At 34.6% G+C, this 18,706-nt stretch overlaps 2 protein-coding genes and 1 non-coding gene across 10 annotated transcripts in view; 1 reads left to right on the forward strand and 2 right to left on the reverse strand.

The window, feature by feature from the left end:
- The window catches only part of CFAP210 (cilia and flagella associated protein 210), a 36,973-nt gene extending 32,516 nt beyond the window's left edge, over positions 1 to 4,457 (forward strand). Inside the window, exon 9 of the mRNA XM_004744095.3 lies at positions 3,982 to 4,457. Within this exon, the coding sequence (XP_004744152.2) occupies positions 3,982 to 4,326 (345 nt within the window). The 3' untranslated portion in view covers positions 4,327 to 4,457. The remainder of the gene's footprint in view (positions 1 to 3,981) is intronic.
- A 6,330-nt stretch (positions 4,458 to 10,787) lies between these two features.
- Positions 10,788 to 18,706, reverse strand: part of PPIG (peptidylprolyl isomerase G) — a 54,582-nt gene continuing 46,663 nt past the window's right edge. For all 8 annotated transcript variants that reach the window (XM_004744027.3, XM_004744030.3, XM_013052049.2 and 5 more), the window contains 4 exons: positions 18,143 to 18,310; positions 15,600 to 15,687; positions 12,313 to 12,449; positions 10,788 to 12,114 (listed from right to left, as the gene is read on the reverse strand). In XM_004744027.3, coding sequence (XP_004744084.1) covers positions 11,007 to 12,114; positions 12,313 to 12,449; positions 15,600 to 15,687; positions 18,143 to 18,310 — 1,501 coding nt within the window. In that variant the 3' untranslated portion in view covers positions 10,788 to 11,006. The remainder of the gene's footprint in view (positions 12,115 to 12,312; positions 12,450 to 15,599; positions 15,688 to 18,142; positions 18,311 to 18,706) is intronic.
- Positions 14,979 to 15,085, reverse strand: LOC123388035. The gene has a single exon (XR_006602569.1). It is a non-coding gene; the product is annotated as a U6 spliceosomal RNA (small nuclear RNA).

Consider the following 18,706-nt stretch of genomic DNA (forward strand, 5'->3'; position numbering starts at 1 on the left):
AAGAACAGCAAATTCACAATTTCCCCCAGGCTTCTAAGTTTTACTAAACTCTTTGGGGTCCCTTGTGTGAATGTGTAGTTTATCAATGAGACAAGGATGTCTTCAGCCCTTCTATGCTCATCTCACTTCCAGAATCTTTCCCTTCAATTTCTAGCTGCTTTTCTACTCAATCCAAATGGAATCTGCCATCATTGTCCAGGAAATCTGCAAATTTTCACCACCTGAGCTGGAGGGATAGCAATATCCCCCAGGCAATCTTGCATTTTTTTTTTTAAGAAGGATTTTTTAAAGATTTTATTTATTTATTAGAGAGAAAGAGAAAGCACAGACAGACAGAGTGGCATCGGAGGCAGAGGGAGAAGCAGGCTCCCCGCCGAGCAAGGAGACAGATGTGGGACTCAATCACTCTGGGATCATGACCTGAGCTGAGGGCAGCCGCTTAACCAACTGAACACCCAGGTGTCCCCAATCTTGCATTTCTTACCTGACTTAGTAGCAGTTTTTCATGAAAAAACATTTCTCAAGTAGTTGCTTATACATGGTCATTTAACAGTGCTTTGAAATGGGAATTTCAATAATTAAATAATCAGCTTGGTTTTTAGAGAGGGGAAATGGCCAACCTCTTCATGTAGCAATTGACAGAAGTAGGATCTGCCATATTATTTTTAAGCAAATCCCAGATATCATTTTATCAATGTATATTTAAGTATATATCTCTCAAACTCAGGGACTCTTTACAAATTTACATAATCACAATTCCATTATTACATCTAAACCAATTAATATTCAGTGTTTAAATTTCCTTTAAATTGCCTTGTATTTTTTTTAGCTTGTTGGTTTTTTTTTTTTTTTTTTTTTTTTTTTTTTTTTTTAAGTAGACTCTATGTGCAGTGTGGGGTTTGAACTCAAGACCCTGAGATTGAGTCACATGCTTTACAGACTAACCCAGCCAGGCACCCCTTAGTTGTTTTTTTTTTTTTTTAAAGATTTTATTTATTTATTTGTCAGAGAGAGAGCGAGCACAGGCAGACAGAGTGGAAGGCAGAGTCAGAGGGAGAGGGAGAAGCAGGCTCCCTGTGGAGCAAGGAGCCCCATGTGGGACTCGATCCTAGGATGCAGGGATCATGACCTGAGCCGAAGGCAGCTGCTTAACCAACTGAGCCACCCAGGCGTCCCCCCCCTTAGTTGTTTTTAATCAGGATCAAATATGGTTCATATATTCTATTTGGTTGATATGTCTTTCAAGTCTCTTATCAAACGTTCCTTATCCACCCCTATCCTCTTTTAAGTTCTTAAGTTCTCTTTTTTTGTCTTTATTGTTTCTTTTACAACTTACTTGTTGAGGGTTTTTACTGGTTTACAGGGATTGTATTTTTGAATTACTACAGCCTGCATTTTTATGGATGAACCCCTGTTGTGTAGTTTATTATGTTTCCTGCATTTCAGGTAAAATCTAGTTGAGGTCAGATTCAGGTTCAAATCTTTTGGTGAAAACTCCTCTTATGTGGTGTTGTATACTTCCATCAGAAGGCACATGGAACAGCCTTTGATGATTATTGCCTTGATCTCTTAGTTCATGAGGTGGCAAGATACTATTATTCTCTCATTTTTTCTTACTCACTTGCTCAAGTCTTCAAAGAACTTTTCATGATCAACAAGTTGGTTTCCCTAAGGTAGAGTTTTTAAAGAAAGACAGAATACTTGATCCCTTCCCTTTATTTTCCAGTATTCAAAATAATTAGCCGTCTAGCATCTTCTAAGATGCTTGTTACTTTACCCCCAGCTGTTGTAATTTTTAGGAATTTAAAACGATGTTTTAAAAGCTTTTTAAAAACCGATTTATGCTTAATGCAATAAAAATAGAGGCATCAATAATATGATCCATTATGATAATCCTTCCCTTCCCTTGTCACTTCGTTTCTGTACTTCAGATGTTTCTCCTTGCTTCCTTAATATCTTTCCACAAATTGCTATCAAACATATCCTAGTTGCTCTGTAAGTTACTAAATTATAGCATTTTACTTTTTATGAGTGGTTTTAGCTTTTTCTGATTTCTCAGTCTTTTTGAAGGTCATTTTCTTACTTTTTCAAACTCCTGGTATTTTATCACCAATTCAACAAATAGCACATAAGCATTTTTTTTTCCAGCACATAAACCTTAATTTCAAATTGTATTTGAATTAATTTGAATTTGAGTTAAATTCCAAAAAATTGATGTTTAATACATTATTATTGCTCTATTTACTTATATATTTCAGTCTACAGTAGTTATCAGGTTTGGGCTCTTTTATACTAAAGTGTTGGTTACTGATTTAGGAAAATATTTTCATAAATATTAAAGATATTCATATGTAGATAAAATCACTCAATTTTTGACAAACTCAAATTCAGCATTTCTTAAAATCCTGCTAAGACAAAAAGTTGTCAATCAAACTTCATTAAAATCACCTCATATAATCAGTTAAAAGAACAATATTTTTGCAAACATAAAGAGTTTTTTAGATATAAATTGGCTTTTGGTATATCGTTTAGAGTACTTACTCCACTCAGTTCCAGATCAACCAATGTACATTGGTAAATGTCACTTGTTACAACTGCAAGTTCCTGGGAAAATAAAATGTAATTGGTTTAATTTGGTTTAGATATTCACTCATGATTTAACCTTATTTGACTGGTTTAACCAATATACATATACAATATATGTATATATATATATATATAAGTATATATAGTATATATATGTATCATATATAACACTTGTATGTGATACATATATATTGGTTTATATATATATATATATATATACATATATATGTGTATATGTATATATAGGTTTAATTTGGTTCAGATATTTACTCCTGATTTAACCTTATTTGGCTGGTTTAACCAATATACATATATATGTATATGTGTATGTATGTATGTACACACATACATACATACACACACACACACACACACACACACACACACACACACACACCTTATTTGGCTGATTTAACCAATATACATGGTATATTGGACTGACTCAGAATGGTGGACTTCAGTGAGTTCCTCCAGAATAGCAGATGGCGGGAAGGGCACCTATCTGGCTCAGTTGGAAGAACATGCAACTCTTCATCTCAGGATCAGGTGTTTGAGCCCCACATTGTGTAGAGATTAAGAAAAAAAAGGATAGTGGATAGGTTGGAGGCAGTGATTGGTAGGTCTTCTATACCTGCCAAAGTACACATTTTTATAAATGGTAGAAACAGGATTCTTTTTTAAACATATAATGTATTATTTACCCCAGGGGTACAGGTCTGTGAATCATCAGGTTTACACACTTCACAGCACTCACCATAGCACATACCCTCCCCAATGTCCATAACCCAACCACCCTCTCCCTTTCCCCTCCTCCCAGCAACCCTCAGTTTGTTTTGTGAGATTAAGGGTCTCTTACAGTTTGTCTCCCTCCTGATCCCATCTTCTTTCATTTTAGAAACAGGATTCTAAACTCAGTTATTTTTTACCTAAAATTCATGCTTTTAACTACTTTGTTATATTGTTTGAAGATATGTTACTGCATAAGGTTATTTCATTGAGATTGATTTGTTACCATTTGAAAAAACTCGGAGATGAATCACATAGCCTAGAAATATGAACTCCCCAAATTAAAAAAAGGTAATTATTTTGAGAACGCAGCATATAATACGTATGTGCATACAAAATGTGTCAACTTTATGTTATCAGTAAGGCTTCTTGTCAATCATAAACTTTTAGAAGTCTTTTGGAGTCAAAAGTTATACATGAATTCTTTACTGTACCAGGAGTTGGTGTCCCTAACCCCCATGTTGTTTAAGGGTCACATGTAGTTTTTAAGTCAGAAATTGCTACCCATCAGTGAGTTTAGAAAATTCTATCTACAACTTCAAATGCTATGGATACTTAGAAAATTGATCTCTACCAATATTAAATTGCTTTTTTTTCTTTCCCATATAGGCACAAAATAAATTTAATGCAAAGCAAGAAAAACAAGCAGAATTAGAGTATTACAGACTTACTGAAGCTCTTGTGGCTGAAAAGGAGAAGGAATTTCAGGATTATGCCAGAGAAGTAATTGAACTGGAGTCTGAATCAACAAATAAGTATATCTATCCTCTTGTAAAAGCTGTACGGGAAGGACATGGAGGTGGCCGTGGACCAGTGTTTGTGGACAGAGGTGGATTAAGACCCAGTTATCAGGCAAATGATGTCACTGGAGTCCAGCTCCCTTTTTATAACTCTCAGGGATCAAAATATAGTAATTTTGAAAAGTCTAAGGGAAGGCTAGGTTTTACATGGTAGAAAAAAGTTTATTTTTGATAAACTTTTATTTTGATTGAGAAGACTAAGTTGTAGCTCATAATAAATATTATGAGCTACAAATAAGTGAATTTTATGCTTGTAATTTATTAATAAAGCTGCTCTTCATCAAAGTGCAATTGTCTGTTTAATATCCTTCACTACCAAAGTTTAACAGATCCCTTTGATAATGCATGTGCAAGTGTAATTTTAGCCTTTAAAAATATGTATTCAGTGGCACTAAGTAGAACTATAATATTGTACAACCATTACCATACCTAGTTCCAGAACGTTTTATTCCTCCAAAGGGAAACCCTGTACCTAAGCAGTCACCTCCCACTTCCCTTCTCTCCAGTCTCTGGCAACCACTTTGTCTCTATGGATTTGCCTATTTTGGATATTTCATGTAATTATATGGAATCATACTGTGGCCTTTAGTGTCTGGCATTTTTTTCAGGTTTCATCCAAGTTTTACCATTATCAATACTTTGGTCCTTTTCATAGCTAAATAATATTCCATTGGAGGCATTATTCTCTTCAGCCGAAATTTATTTATCCTTCAGTACTTTTAGTTTCAAACACTACCAATATTATTACTAACAATAGGATTACAGAGTTTATGACTTGTGGCTTGTTTTGCAGAGTGCATCTCACTAGACATGTGCAAATTACTGTTTTTGAGTTACTTGAATTTTTCTACAAGTAGTTATATGAGCAATTTGAAACAGGTGACCGTGCATCAATCTGACTCAAAGGTTTGAGTTGTACAATAACTAAGTTTCACACATTCCATTGGTGAATGTGTTTAAGAGTGAAATACAGGTTATTTTCCTTTTTCACAGGGCTACAAAATTGTTTGGTAGTTCTTTTGGCCTACGGTTGCCACCATATTAAAAATTACGCGGGTACAAAGGCTCAATGAACTAATAAACTCAGAACCTCTGCCATGTATCTTTTTCTTTAAATTGTTATAGAAAGTACTATACATTTCTAGTTTTGGATAAAGCTAGTTTTACATTACAAAACAGGAAACATGTTTCTACAAAATGGCTAATCTCATGTTTTATAACCAACCTAATCTGAGTGAAGAACATAAAACATTACTAGTTTTCTTCCCTTATGTTAAGTTTCATTGTATTACTTTTTTAAAAAAAGATTTTACTTGACACAGAGAGATCACAAGTAGGCAGAGAAGCAAGGCTCCCTGCTGAGCAGAGAGCCCGACTCAGGGCTCGATTCCAGGACCCCGAAACCATGACATGAGCTAAGGGCAGAGGCTTAACCCCTGCACTTGGGCTGGTCTTTCTACGAGAGTTAAGCACATTAAAAACAAAAGAGCTGGGGCGCCAAAGTGGCTTAGTTGTTAAGTGTCTGCCTTTGGCTCAGGTCATGATCCCGGAGTCCTAGGATGGAGCCAGGCATTGGGCTCCCTGCTCCATGGGAAGCCTGTTTCTCCCTCCTCTCTGTGTCTCCCTCTGTCAAACAAACAAACATATCTTTGGGAGAAAAAAGTGCTATGCAAAGTTTTAAAAATCACAAAACAATTGAGTGAAAAGGAACAACTTGCAAGGCAATCAGAACAGTGGAAACACAACTGTTATAATCTGCCAATATAAGTAATCCACAGCTAAAATGTGTGGCTAAGGGGCACCTGGGTGGCTCAGGTCATGATCCCAGTGTCCTGGGATGGAGCCCTGCATTGGGCTCCCCACTTGGCAGGAAACCTGCTTCTCCCTCTCCTGCTCCCCCAGCTTGTGTTCCCTCTCTCACTGTGTCTGTCAAATAAATAAATAAAATCTTTAAAAAATATAAAATAAAATAAAATAAAATAAAATGTGTGGCTAAATTGGATAAGCATCTGTGTTCAACTCAGGTCATGATTCCAGGATCCTGGGATTGAGCCCCACATTGGGCTCCCTGGTCAGTGGAAAGTCTGTTTCTCTCTCTACCATCCTCCAGCTTGCTCGTGCTCTCTCAAATAAATAAAATCTTTTAAAAATAAAAGAATTCCTTTAAAAATTAAAGTATGTGGCTAAGATACATATTTTGTTATTGAGGGGGGAAATGTATAACAATTATCAATCAGCACTTTAAAAAGGAAGTAACAGTATTAGGTTGGGAAATATGTTTTAAGAAGGAAGCCTAAAAAGCAATGAAAATAGAAAAAGCAAATTGATACTAAAAGTATTTTAATACACATTTAATTTACACAGTCCATATGAAGCACTCACATTTTACATATTCTCCTGGCTAAATAAAGCATTTAAAAACACACCAGAATTTGAGAATTTAATATCACCTCTTAACACATACAAACCACTGAATGGTCAGAACATTTTTATCTAACCATATATATTTTCAGTGACTAACTTTCAAGTTGGTGCATTTTCCCTAAATATATCTAAATTTAATTTAAATAAAAATAAAATCAAACAAGAAACCAAAAACTAGACAATTTGTTTTACGAGTCAATTAACATCTATATGGCTTTACAATGTTCAGTGTTATATTAAAACTGGCAGGCACAGGATATAATACAGTGTTCCCAATGCTGAGAAATTTGGAGGAACTAAAAAGCAAATGGTAGCATTCCAGTAGACAGTAATGCAAATTCCAAATCTAACCTTAGGTTTGCTGAGGCAAAAAACACATTGTAATCTGAAACATTATGATTTAACATTTACACTAGAATTTATCTCCAAACCTTCTGGAAATCATCACTGCTGACTAAATTCCTAAAGAAGTTCAGTACTGTTAAACTCTTTGCTCAGTTTTTCCTAATACAAATTCTATATCCCCAAGGGTAAAATAAAAGTATATTTTAGTTGATTTATCTTCATTATTTAGCTTTTAATAAAAATAAACGTTGAATAACTAATACAACAGTAATTTTAAAAATACAAAACAAACTGTTATAGTTTATTTAATACAATGTTTAACTATAAAAGTTGATAGTTTCAGAGTTTAAATTCTGTAAAATGCAGTTTGCAGAAAACAGTTTTAACAGTTACTAGACTAATGATAAGAGAAGCAGCATTTTGTAACTAATTATACAATTGTGACAACAGCTTTATTCCTAAAGTTCATTAAAAAAATATACATCACAGTGACTTTTGAGCTAGGAAAAGAAGTCCATTAACTTCATTTGGATTTTTCCCTTCCACTGAGAGAGCAGCCACAACTTTTAACATCCCCACATACAATTAACCAATTCATTTATCAATCCTTCAAAGTACTAGAAACACACAAAACAAAAAATCTATAGCATGGGCTTTTGGTAACATAGGAATTTGTATTAAAGAAAAAAAAAAGGCAGAAACACAACTCAATCCTACGACTTCCTCCTATACTTAAAAACCAAACCCCTCAACAACTCCCTTCTCCAACCTCGCTGATGGATTTTTATTTATGTTGTTTTTCTTTTAATATTTACTTCTTGAATCACACCACAGGCCAGAGTTTACATTTGAACCCTTTAAAGGTAGCTGGGAAACCCGCTATGGGCAGGTGTCAGCCAATGCTGTACCTGGAGTTTATTAATTTTTAAAGCAAGTATGGTAACAAAACATCTTTTCAAAATAAACAGGTTATAAATGTACAATCCTTGGCGTTTATTCAGCTGTAAATGTATGAATACTAAGCTGAGTGATTATAATAAACATGATCAAAAGAAGACAGGAAAATACCCATTTTATGTTTCTTTGTAACAATCAACTATATGTGGTATATATTTAAAGTACCTTCTGTTGAAGATAAAGGGAACAAGTTTCTATAGAAATTTACTATAAAAGATTCAAAGTGTGATGAAATACAACTGCCACCTGGACTAAGCACAGTGAGCTATTAAAAAAAATACTAACTTGAAAATGAATTAGAATTTTCCTTTAGTATCACTACTCAAAATACCAGAAACCCAATGTGTTCCTGTCCATAACATTAAGAAATGTTTACTTCTCAGTTTCATACCTTTCACTGGGTACAAGAATCAAAGGCCATTCAGCAAAGCTGATAATAATCAGTATCACACTTGTGCAAATTCTTTGAAACTTCTGTGAGGGCTTTAAGGAACTCCATTAGAAATTACAATGCTCTATGAACTCATTAATCGTAATTTTAAAATATTTTAAAGCAACCCAGTAAATTCTCTACGACTCATCAACATTAATCTCTCCATAGTGTCAATTTCTGTGGCAGATGGTTTACCCCCAAAAAAGAATGAAATAATCATGAAAAAAAAAAATCTCAGATATTGGCAAACAATAAACCAATTAAATATCTTTAGAGGATATTAAGTCAAAGATAGTTTGAGGTAAACCATAAGCTCAGACTTAACTATAAAATCAATTTTACAGGAAAGAGCTGGCTTTCAGGAAAGAGTATATTCAAAGTAAAAAGCTAAAGGCGGCACAACAACTTTAAAAATGCAATAAAAGAACTGTGTGAGCTATGTGCTACTTCAAATGCAAAGGCAGACGAGGTACAGTTAATGCTATTTATTTTCTAAATTTTTTTATTCTGAAAGTAACATCTAGCTGATTGTCATCCTTCATCTTAATTTCTTCACCATTATCTGTTCTACTGTAAAAACTAAGTTTTTAAATGTCTATAAAGGCTTAGCATGGAGTTGCTCTCTTGATAACCAGAACAGAATACTACTTATAGAAACTGCTAACCTTTTTTTCCCACAGTTGTCTATAATTCTTAGTAGATACAGCTCTATGATCAGACAACATGTAAGCATTTTCACTTAGAATGGGTTTTTTAAAATTATTAGAAAACCTTTCTTAAATAGCACCTTTCTTAAAACTCAAATAGTTTTAGCAGATATTTTTAAAATGCAATTTACTGAATTTAAATACAATAATTAACTTAAAATATGTAAAGGTTAATAGATTATACAGCCTGGGAACTCAAGACTCAATCATCCCTAAATTAGGTTTGTGGTCAAAGTCTCTAAGGAATCAATCACCCCAGATTATCATAAACATCTATCACTTTTATCATCAAGAATAATTTAGAAAGACTTCATTGTGGATTATTTGCTTCAAGATATTCCAAACAATCTTATAATCATTACCTATTATTTGTTATCCAAACATCTACCACAATGCCAAATGTTCATTACTATATTAATCAATAATAGGAAGTATTATGTTAAGCACTGCTTTGCTCAGTACAAACAGCACTGAATAGTTACTGGGTTTACCAAGAACCTACCTTGGTAAGAGTTGACACTACCTTGACAAATATGAAATACAAAACACTCTAAAGGCTACTATTAATTGGAATTCTGAAATTTCTTCTCAAATGAGGCAGGTTTTGTGTTTGCTGGATGTTCAATATTTTATTTAGAAGAGAAATTACAGAAAAGAAAAGGCCACACATCACAAAAATAGCAATATACAACACACAAAATTCTAAATGGACTTCGGGTATCTATTACTGTTTACCTCTGTAAGCTATCAAATTTTGAACCTTCTACTTCTATGTGGCAATGTTGCACATGCCAAGCTAAAATAATGTTAACAGTAATGGTATAAAGCCATCTGAATAGAAAGAAACCGGAGTCATAAACATGCTATACCCTACTGTGATACATATATAGAAAAGATGCATTTTCTTGCCATTTGAAACTCGCAACTATGAGAGTTAAAGAAGTCAGCTCAAGTTAAAAAAATAAAACCAAAACAAGAACCATGCAGAATTAACACTCAACTCTGTATAGATCAGTGGCCAAAAGAGAAATCTTGGAAATTAGTATGTCAATACTATCAATTATTAGAATCTAACTTAAAGACCTGCACAAGTGATATGTTTTAGTGAGAAAAACATTTTCATTTTAGAGAAAGGTAATAACAGTAATTATAAAACAATGTTTCCCAAAGCAAAAAGTTTATCTCTTCAGACCAAAAACAAAATAGAATTGAGAATTACAATCTGATCTTCCAAGGTATAGTTCCTGTCAGCTGCTGTAACAGCAAATCAAACTAAGTAAGTACATCAACTGAAAAAAGTACTCAACTATTTTTGTAAACAAAACTAGGCAGGAAAAATATTAGTATGAATCAAGCTATGAGTGGAATTATAAAGAGTAACATAAGCAGTGCCATATAAATAACTTTTAAAGCAAATTACTATAAAATCAAAAGTGATGACTTAAGATCTCAAGTTATTAGGATCCTGCTTTTCTATGTTAATTAAAAGCTGCTGCTGCAAGCCTCTATTTAAATGCAATCAGAAAATCTATACAAGATTTCTTCTATCTAGTGGCTTCTAAAGTTACTTCAATCATGAGAAACACAAGCTTCTCTAACAATGTATTCCAACAATCAGTTACGGTTGTTTTGAACTGGCTGATCACACAAACTGGGATGTAGAATAGCACATTTGCTATTGGCTGATTGTTGCAACACAAAAATGCATACATGAAATAGTTAAACACAGCACACAGTATTACACCAAAATGTTTTTCTCATTTCAAGTTTATTAAAACTTTAGCAGTACAAATTATCCAGGTTGCAGATTATCAAAAGATCAACTCAATAAAGTCCACATTAAAAAAAAAAAAGGACAAACATAAAACCCAAAAACAATGAAAAGAGGAAAACAACATAAAGGAGATTCATCAGGAAGTCTCTAAAACTTAAAATTTGAGCAGAATGGAAATAAGAAGTTTACACAACTCATCCACTTTTGTCTTCATCTGTTCCAGGGCTTGATTCATGATCAAATTTTTTATTTTTATCATGTATGTGGTCATTTTCTTGACCCTTTGATTTTTGGTTTTCTTTTTCCACAGAGGATCTGGTCTTCTCATCCTCCTTATTTTTCAATGTGGAGAACTTTAATTCATTGTCCTGACTACTTTGTTTTATTTTTGAGAATGGACTTTGATCTCTATCAGACTTTTTTTCCCTATTATTTGAGCTATTATGATCACGATTTTTAGAGTACATTCTCTTCTCACCCTCAGAATTTTCTTTTCTGTGTGAACTCTTACTTTCTTGGTTTCTGTATTTTTCTTTGTTTCTGCTTTGACTTTCTTCTCTCTCTGAGCTCCGTGAATCTCTCCTCCTCCTTCTCCTATCTTTACTTCTTGATCTTCCTGGTGTTGCTCTTCTCTCTCGGCTTCGTGACCTTCCTCTTCTCCTGTACTCCTGTTCTCTGTATCTATGGTACTCTTTGCTTCTGCTGCGATCCCGGTCATGGCTTCTAGATCGCACTCTTCTGCTCCTGTCCCTACTTCTGCTTCGTTCCCTTGTTCTACTATTGTAACTGTGTTTGCCTTTAGTTATATCACGTTCTCTACTTCTAGACTGTGCACGTCTATCCTTTTCCTTACTTTTATTATGATCATGCTCATTACTTTTTGATTCTAACTGTTTAGACTTCTCTTTACTTCGACTCCTTTCTTGATCTTTTCCTTTAGAATCAGACTTTTCTTTTTCTTTAACAATCTCATGATCCCTTTCTTTACTCCTTGACCTCACCCTCTTTTCTTCATGTCTATTATGCTTTGTATCTCTTTCTTTACTCTTTGATTTCTCTTTGCTCTTACTCCTACTTTTAGATTTGGCCCTTTTCTTCACTTTGTTTTTATTATACTTCTCATCTTTTTCTGAGTTTCTTCTGATGTCTCTCTCTTTGCTATTAGATTTGTGGTCTTTAACTTTCTTTTCCTTTTCATTTTTTCTGTTTGGACTCTCAGACACATGCCTGTGATCAGTTACTTTTTTCTCTTTTATTCTAACTGGACTTCTTTGATTTTCTTTTATTTCATTTAACTCACTCCTAAAAAAAAAGGAGAAAAAAGCTTTTTGGAAATTTTATAGAAAAAGGATGATGTCCATTAGTAACCAAAATGGTATTCTGTATGTTTTTTAAATATTCAGAAACAAGTGAAATGAGTATAAATAGAACAACTTTATGTACAAAAGTAAAAACAAAAATACATGTCACTACATTCGAAATAATATAGGTAAATCTTACTTATCCCCTTTGATCCATCTTTCACCACTTGATACCCTCATTCTTTGTGCTCTCTGCATCTCTTGCCTCCAATGTGGAGGAGTCTCACTACGTCTGAAACGATCCCTTGATCTGGATCTAGAAGGAGTTCGGTAACGCTTAAAAGAATAAAATGGGAAAAACATTAGCCTCCTGAAAATATAAAAGCATTACAATCATAGCTGTAAGCTTATACATTTCTAGGTTCAAATAAAATGTCTGATATTTCTATAACCTCTAAAATAAATAAAATTTCCTAATTTTCAGGTATGAAACCAGTGAGGCAAAAACACTCAGTCATACTATAAATTCCAAATAAAAAGCATTAACCACACAATCTCTAGCCACCCATGTCCTCTTCACAGAACTGTCCTATTTAAGTGATGCTACTAGAGCATAACAGATACAAGTACCCTTACAAGTTGCCACGTTTCAATTTGGAAATATGTATTCTTGATGTTCCAAAGCAAATATCCCATATTAGGAGAAAAACTGAATAAATGCATAATGTTAAAAAAATGTGTAATGTTCATCCATTCAGCCAATATTTACTCAGCCCCTGGAATGGCCAACCATTCTACCATGTGTTGCAGCAGTATCAGTGAGCCAAGACGTATCTCAATTTTGCTCTTTTGGAACTTGAATTCTACAAGGCTAGGAGAACCCTCAGATCTATAATCACAGATATTCATAAACACAAATCAGTTACAATTACAATCAGTGTAAAAGAAGTACAAGGTGCTCAGAGAATACATTACAGTCATCCAGCCTAGTACAGGAAGTTGAACGATAACTAAAAGCTAACAACTAACAAACATGTATGAAGAGTTACATAGACAAGGATAAGGAAAAGAAGGTAGAAGTGTGAGGAAGGATGGGCAAGGAAGAATAAGTGAAGTGTAAGAAATATCTTATTTGAGGGCCCCGACACAGGAAAAAACATTGCAATTTTTAGACATGACCACAAGATAGATGAGTATGGCTAAAGATAAATGGTGCCAGGGAGGGGCGTTTGGGTGGCTCAGTGGGTTAAAGTCTCTGCCTTTGGCTCAGGTCATGATCTCAGGGTCCTGAGATCAAGCCCCACATCAGGCTCTCTGCTCAGGAGGGGCGTTTGGGTGGCTCAGTAGGTTAAAGTCTCTGCCTTTGGCTCAGGTCATGATCTCAGGGTCCTGAGATCAAGCCCCACATCAGGCTCTCTGCTGAGCAGGGAGCCTGCTTCCTTCCTCCTCTCTCTCTTTACCTACTTGTAATCTCTATCCAAATAAGTAAATAAAATCTTAAAAAAAAAAAAAGGTGCCAGGGAAAGTAATACTAGATATACTGATGAGGTAAGCAAGGCCTAGATTTTGTAAGGTCTCATAGGCCATGATAACAATTTTGGATCTATCTTGTAATTGATGGCAAAGGAGTGACATTTTCATTTTAAGATGACTATTCATATCTGGCTCTGAGCTTAGCATCTGCTCTGACCCCCTGCTCATGCTGTTTTTCTGTCAAATGAATAAATGAATCTTAAAAAAAAAAAAGAAAATCACCATTCTGGATGCTGTTTGGACAACAAATCCTATCAGTGATTCTCAAAATGTAGTCTAGGGATCCCAAGACTCAGGGGACCTGTGAAGTCAAAACTATTTTCATTGTACCATATTATTTGCCTTTTTCACTTTCATTATTGTACAATACAGCCTTTCAGACTACATAATGTTTTTAGTATTTTTGCTTTCATAGCTAACTGAATGTGTGCTTATATATTCTTGTATCTTAAATAGTTCTTGGTTTTAATTTCTAAAACTATAAATAGCGATGGATAACCCAAAGTTCCTTTGGATCCTCAATAATTTTTAAGAGTATAAAGAGATTCTGGGGCACCTGGGGGGCTCTGCCAAGCGTCCTACTCTTGATTTCAACTCAGATCTTGATCTCAAGGTTGTGAGTTCAAGCCCCGCATTTAAAAAGAAAGAAAAAAAAAAAAAGAGTGTGAGAGTGTAAAGAGAGATTCTAAGACAAAAAAGTTCAAGAACTGCTGTGAGAACAGTTAAAAGGCCATTGATAGTTCAGAGAACATACAAAGGTAAACTGAAATACGGTGGTGGGAATGGAACTTGAGAAGTAGATGGATTTCAAAGTATTTAGAAGGTTGAAATGACAGGATTTGGTGTTGGGTAAGATATGCAAGTTAGGAAAGGAGGGAAGTAAAATGATTCTTAGGCTTTAAGTAACTGCACAGGTGATGGTGTCTTATTGGTAAAAGCAGGAACTTAAAGGAGGATCAGGTCTGAAGAGGAAGTGGTTATGTTCAACATTATATACACTGAGTTTGAGGTGTCTGTTAAGCAACTAACTGGTTGTCAACTAAGACCTGGCACCAGAAAAGCAAATGAGCATTTGATATTTATCAACACACAGGTAAGCCACTGAAGCTGTGGGAGTGATCAGACTGCTGAAGGACCATATGCAGAATGAGAAGTGTTGGAACCCTGAGGTACTACTATATTAAAGGCCAGGTAAGAGTGTGAACTGGCAACAGCCACTCAAAATAGACTGGCCAGAGACATAAAGAAAGTAGGACAAAAGCAAGTGGAAAGAGTATTACAAGGAGGCAATTAAGAAAGACAAAGACTGAAAGGAGCCACTGGACTTTTTTTTAAAATATGGAATGCTTCTCAAATTTGCATGTCATCCTTGTGCAGGGGCCATGCTAATCTTCTCTGTATCATTCCAATTTCAGTATATGTGCGGCCAAAGCGAGCACGGACCCACTGGATTTTGTGACATGTAGCAAACGATACAGCAAGTGCTGTTTTCAGCAGAACAGTAGAAGACGAACTGAAATGGTTTAGAAAGGAGTATGAAGTAAAGAAATAATATACCAAGTATAGCCACATTTCTAAAGAGTTTTGAAAAACACAAGAAGATATTCTGATGGGGGAATCCAATAGAGATAAAGAGGATAAAATATAGAACAGGTTTAATTTTTATTAATTTTTAGCAAGATTAGAGATATAGTGGTCAGGAATTAACAAGGAGGCACAAGAAAGACAATGATCTCATTTTACACCATGTACATTTAAAATATACTAACATCCTATGTATTTTCAGTTTTGAAGTACCTACACTAAGAAGTTACTATAGAGAGAACGTGTAATTCAATACCCATATCTACTCTAAATTTTAGTTACTTATGTAAAACAATATTTAAGAAACAATCTAAAATTATTTACAATAAATAAAGTATTATTAAGATTTCTAGGAAAAGAATCACCTACCCTTGGTCCTCTTCCTTTAATCTTCCTGCCAGACCTAGTAACTAAAAGTCGCCTCTGGTATGAAGCAGGCTGAGAGTTAGGTGGATTACTAGAAGGAAGCAAAGGGAAAATTAAAACAAACATACACACACACACACTCAGTCATCAAAAAATATGAAATTTTCCATTTTTAACAATGGGACTAGATTATGCTAAATGAAATAAATCAGTCAGAGAAAGACAAGAGAAAGACAATTACATGGTATCACTCATGCATGAAGGTTAAGAAACAAGACAGATGACCATAGTAGGGGAGAGAGAAGAATAAAATCAGACGAAATCAGAGAGGAAGACAAAGCATGAGGGTTGCTGGAGGGATGGGGCAACTGGGTGATGGACTTAAGGAGGGCATTTGATGTCATGAGCACTGGGTGTTGTATGCAAATGATGAATCAGTAGACTCTACCTCTGAAACTAATAAAATATACTATATATTAATGAATTAAATTTAAATTAAAACAACTTCATTAAACAAATCTGGAGAATACAGCTTTACTGATCTAAACTAATAAATTTAAGGCTTATATATAATCAGTGGTTTTCAATGTTATCAACTCCTAGTAGTATCTGGGAAAGTATAGGAGCATTTTTCAACCGTTCATGACTTGCAAGTGCTACTGGTACTTAGAACCATGAGTTAGGAATGCTAAAATCTTGCTATGCACGAGACTGAAGAACTACTCTGCCCCCAAATGCCAGCTGTGTGCTGAGAAACACTGTTAAGTAACCATTTTTAAGATGAAATTAACTTGACAGTGTTAAGGAAAATCAGCATAGGCTGTATGCCACTAAGAGAATAATTTTAAAACTATCTTATTCTGGGGCATCTTGGTAGCTCAGAAGGGTTGAGCCTCTGACTCTTGATTTCAGCTCAGGTCATGATCTTAGGGTCCTGGGATCAACCCCTTGTCAGGCTCTGTGCTCCAAGGGGAATCTGCTTGAGATTCTCTCTCTCTCTGCCCCTCCCCCTGCTTGCACAACACTTTCTCTAAAATAAATAAAATCTTTAAAGAACAAAACAAAAAAACTGTATCATATTCCAAAGTATCTTATAATCCTATAAGCAACTGTTCACTGTTAAAACAACTACAGGAAAGAGTAATTAATCATAATAAAGTAGACACAAGCAGGTGTGAATTAGCAAAAACATTTATATCCTGGCTTACACCAAAAAGGGAAAATTTTCAAAAAATAACCAGTTAATATTTAATTAGCACAAACAATATCCATGTAAATTATGTTTGAAAAGTTCATTCTAAAGTAGTTTAAATATTTTCTCTGTAATATTTATTTCCTTAAAAATATCCTTTCCTAATACTTGAGGAAAAATGAACTCAATCCAATCTATTGATATTACCCACAATTCAAGTAAATATATTTTTTTAAACTAAGACTTATTTTTATATTTTTACTGTATTGTGAAAGTATAGGGGAGATATTCAGAATTTTATTACTTTTATAACATTTTAAACATAAATAAGAAAATGACCTCAAAATATTTTTGTTTTTGGACATAATTATTAAAATGATTTATAAAGAACCAGTAGCCGGGGCACCTGGGTGGCTCAGTGGGTTAAAGCCTCTGCCTTTGGCTCAGGTCATGATCCCAGGGTCCTGGGATCAAGCCCCGCATCGGGATCTCTGCTCCGCAAGCAAGGAGCCTGCTTCCCCCGTCTCTCGGCCTGCCTCTCTGCCTACCGATCTCTATTAAATAAATAAATATTTATTTATTTGACAGAGATCACAAGTAGGCAGAGAGGCAGGCAGAGAGAGAGAAAGGAGTCAACAGTATCCCTGCTGAGCAGAGAGCCTGATGTGAGAGAGGCTTAGCCGAAGGCAGAGGCTTTAACCCACTGAACCACCCAGCCACCCCAATAAATAAAATCTTAAAAAAAAAGAACCAATAGCCTACTAATACTACTTATGTGAATTTATGTAGAAAAATTTTCAAAGACCTTGAACACAATATCAATTTTCATAACAATACAATGAATTAGGCATTTTTTAAAAATAGCATTTTTGCTCTATTAGATAACTGAAAAATAAGGGTTTTTAAAGTTTTAAGTTTAAACTTTTAAATTTAAAAGTTTAATACATACAGATTACACAGTAAGACAGCTTGTTTTAAATGGAATTGGTTTGAAATGCCACAACACATCTTTTTACAGTGCTTTTTTTTAAAAAAAGTAACTTTAACTCAAATCTGTTTGAATTAAGTCAGTGTATCTTTTTAGCTATGTAGTTAAGAAAAAGGAGCTTTGCTAACATTATCCTACAAAAAAAAAAAAAAAGATTTCAGTCTTAGGACAAGGTCACCAATTAAATCTTGCTTAAAGACTTAAAAAAAGTCTACGGCCATACCACCCTGAACGCGCCCGATCTCGTCTGATCTTGGAAGCTAAGCAGGGTTGGGCCTGGTTAGTACTTGGATGGGAAGACTTAAAGAAAAAAAGTTCTATTTTAAAGAGTGTAGGGCACTCTACAAGATAGAGACGTTAACATACCACTCTCTGTCTCTCTCTCTCTCTCTGTTTTTCCTTTCTTTTTCATCAGCTTTAGGAGGGCTTTTTCTCATTAGGAATCTATTTTCAGGTATAGGAGGGATCTCTTCTGGACGGACAGTAGACTGGGGTTGTGCTTCAAGATTTTCAGTCTCACTTTCACTAGATGCACTTAACAGAAAACATAAAAAAAATTCCACTTGGTTATTATGTGCCTACCTCAACCAACTGTTGCTATTTCTTTTCTTTGTAAGATGTCACAATATAGGAGCCATCCTGCCCACCCCCTTCAAGGATGCGATAATATACAGAAAATCCTCCTTCATTCTTCTGATAAACCAGCCAACCAACCCCAAACCAAAATCAATCGTTTCCATGATCACATTCTCAGAAAGTATTTTCCAATTAAATGGATCTAAAATATGAACTTCATAGGCAATATACTCAAATAAATTTAAAATATTTTAAAATGTAGGCAAAGAAATTAGTTGCTTTAAAGGCAATAGGCATCAAGTTCTAGTACAAAAATTATTTCAGACAAAACAGAAAAGTAAATATACTGACAGT

This window comes from Mustela putorius, unplaced genomic scaffold (assembly GCF_011764305.1).
Source record: "Mustela putorius furo isolate JIRA1106 unplaced genomic scaffold, ASM1176430v1.1 tig00003869_pilon_pilon_pilon, whole genome shotgun sequence".
Taxonomy (NCBI): Eukaryota; Metazoa; Chordata; class Mammalia; order Carnivora; family Mustelidae; genus Mustela; species Mustela putorius.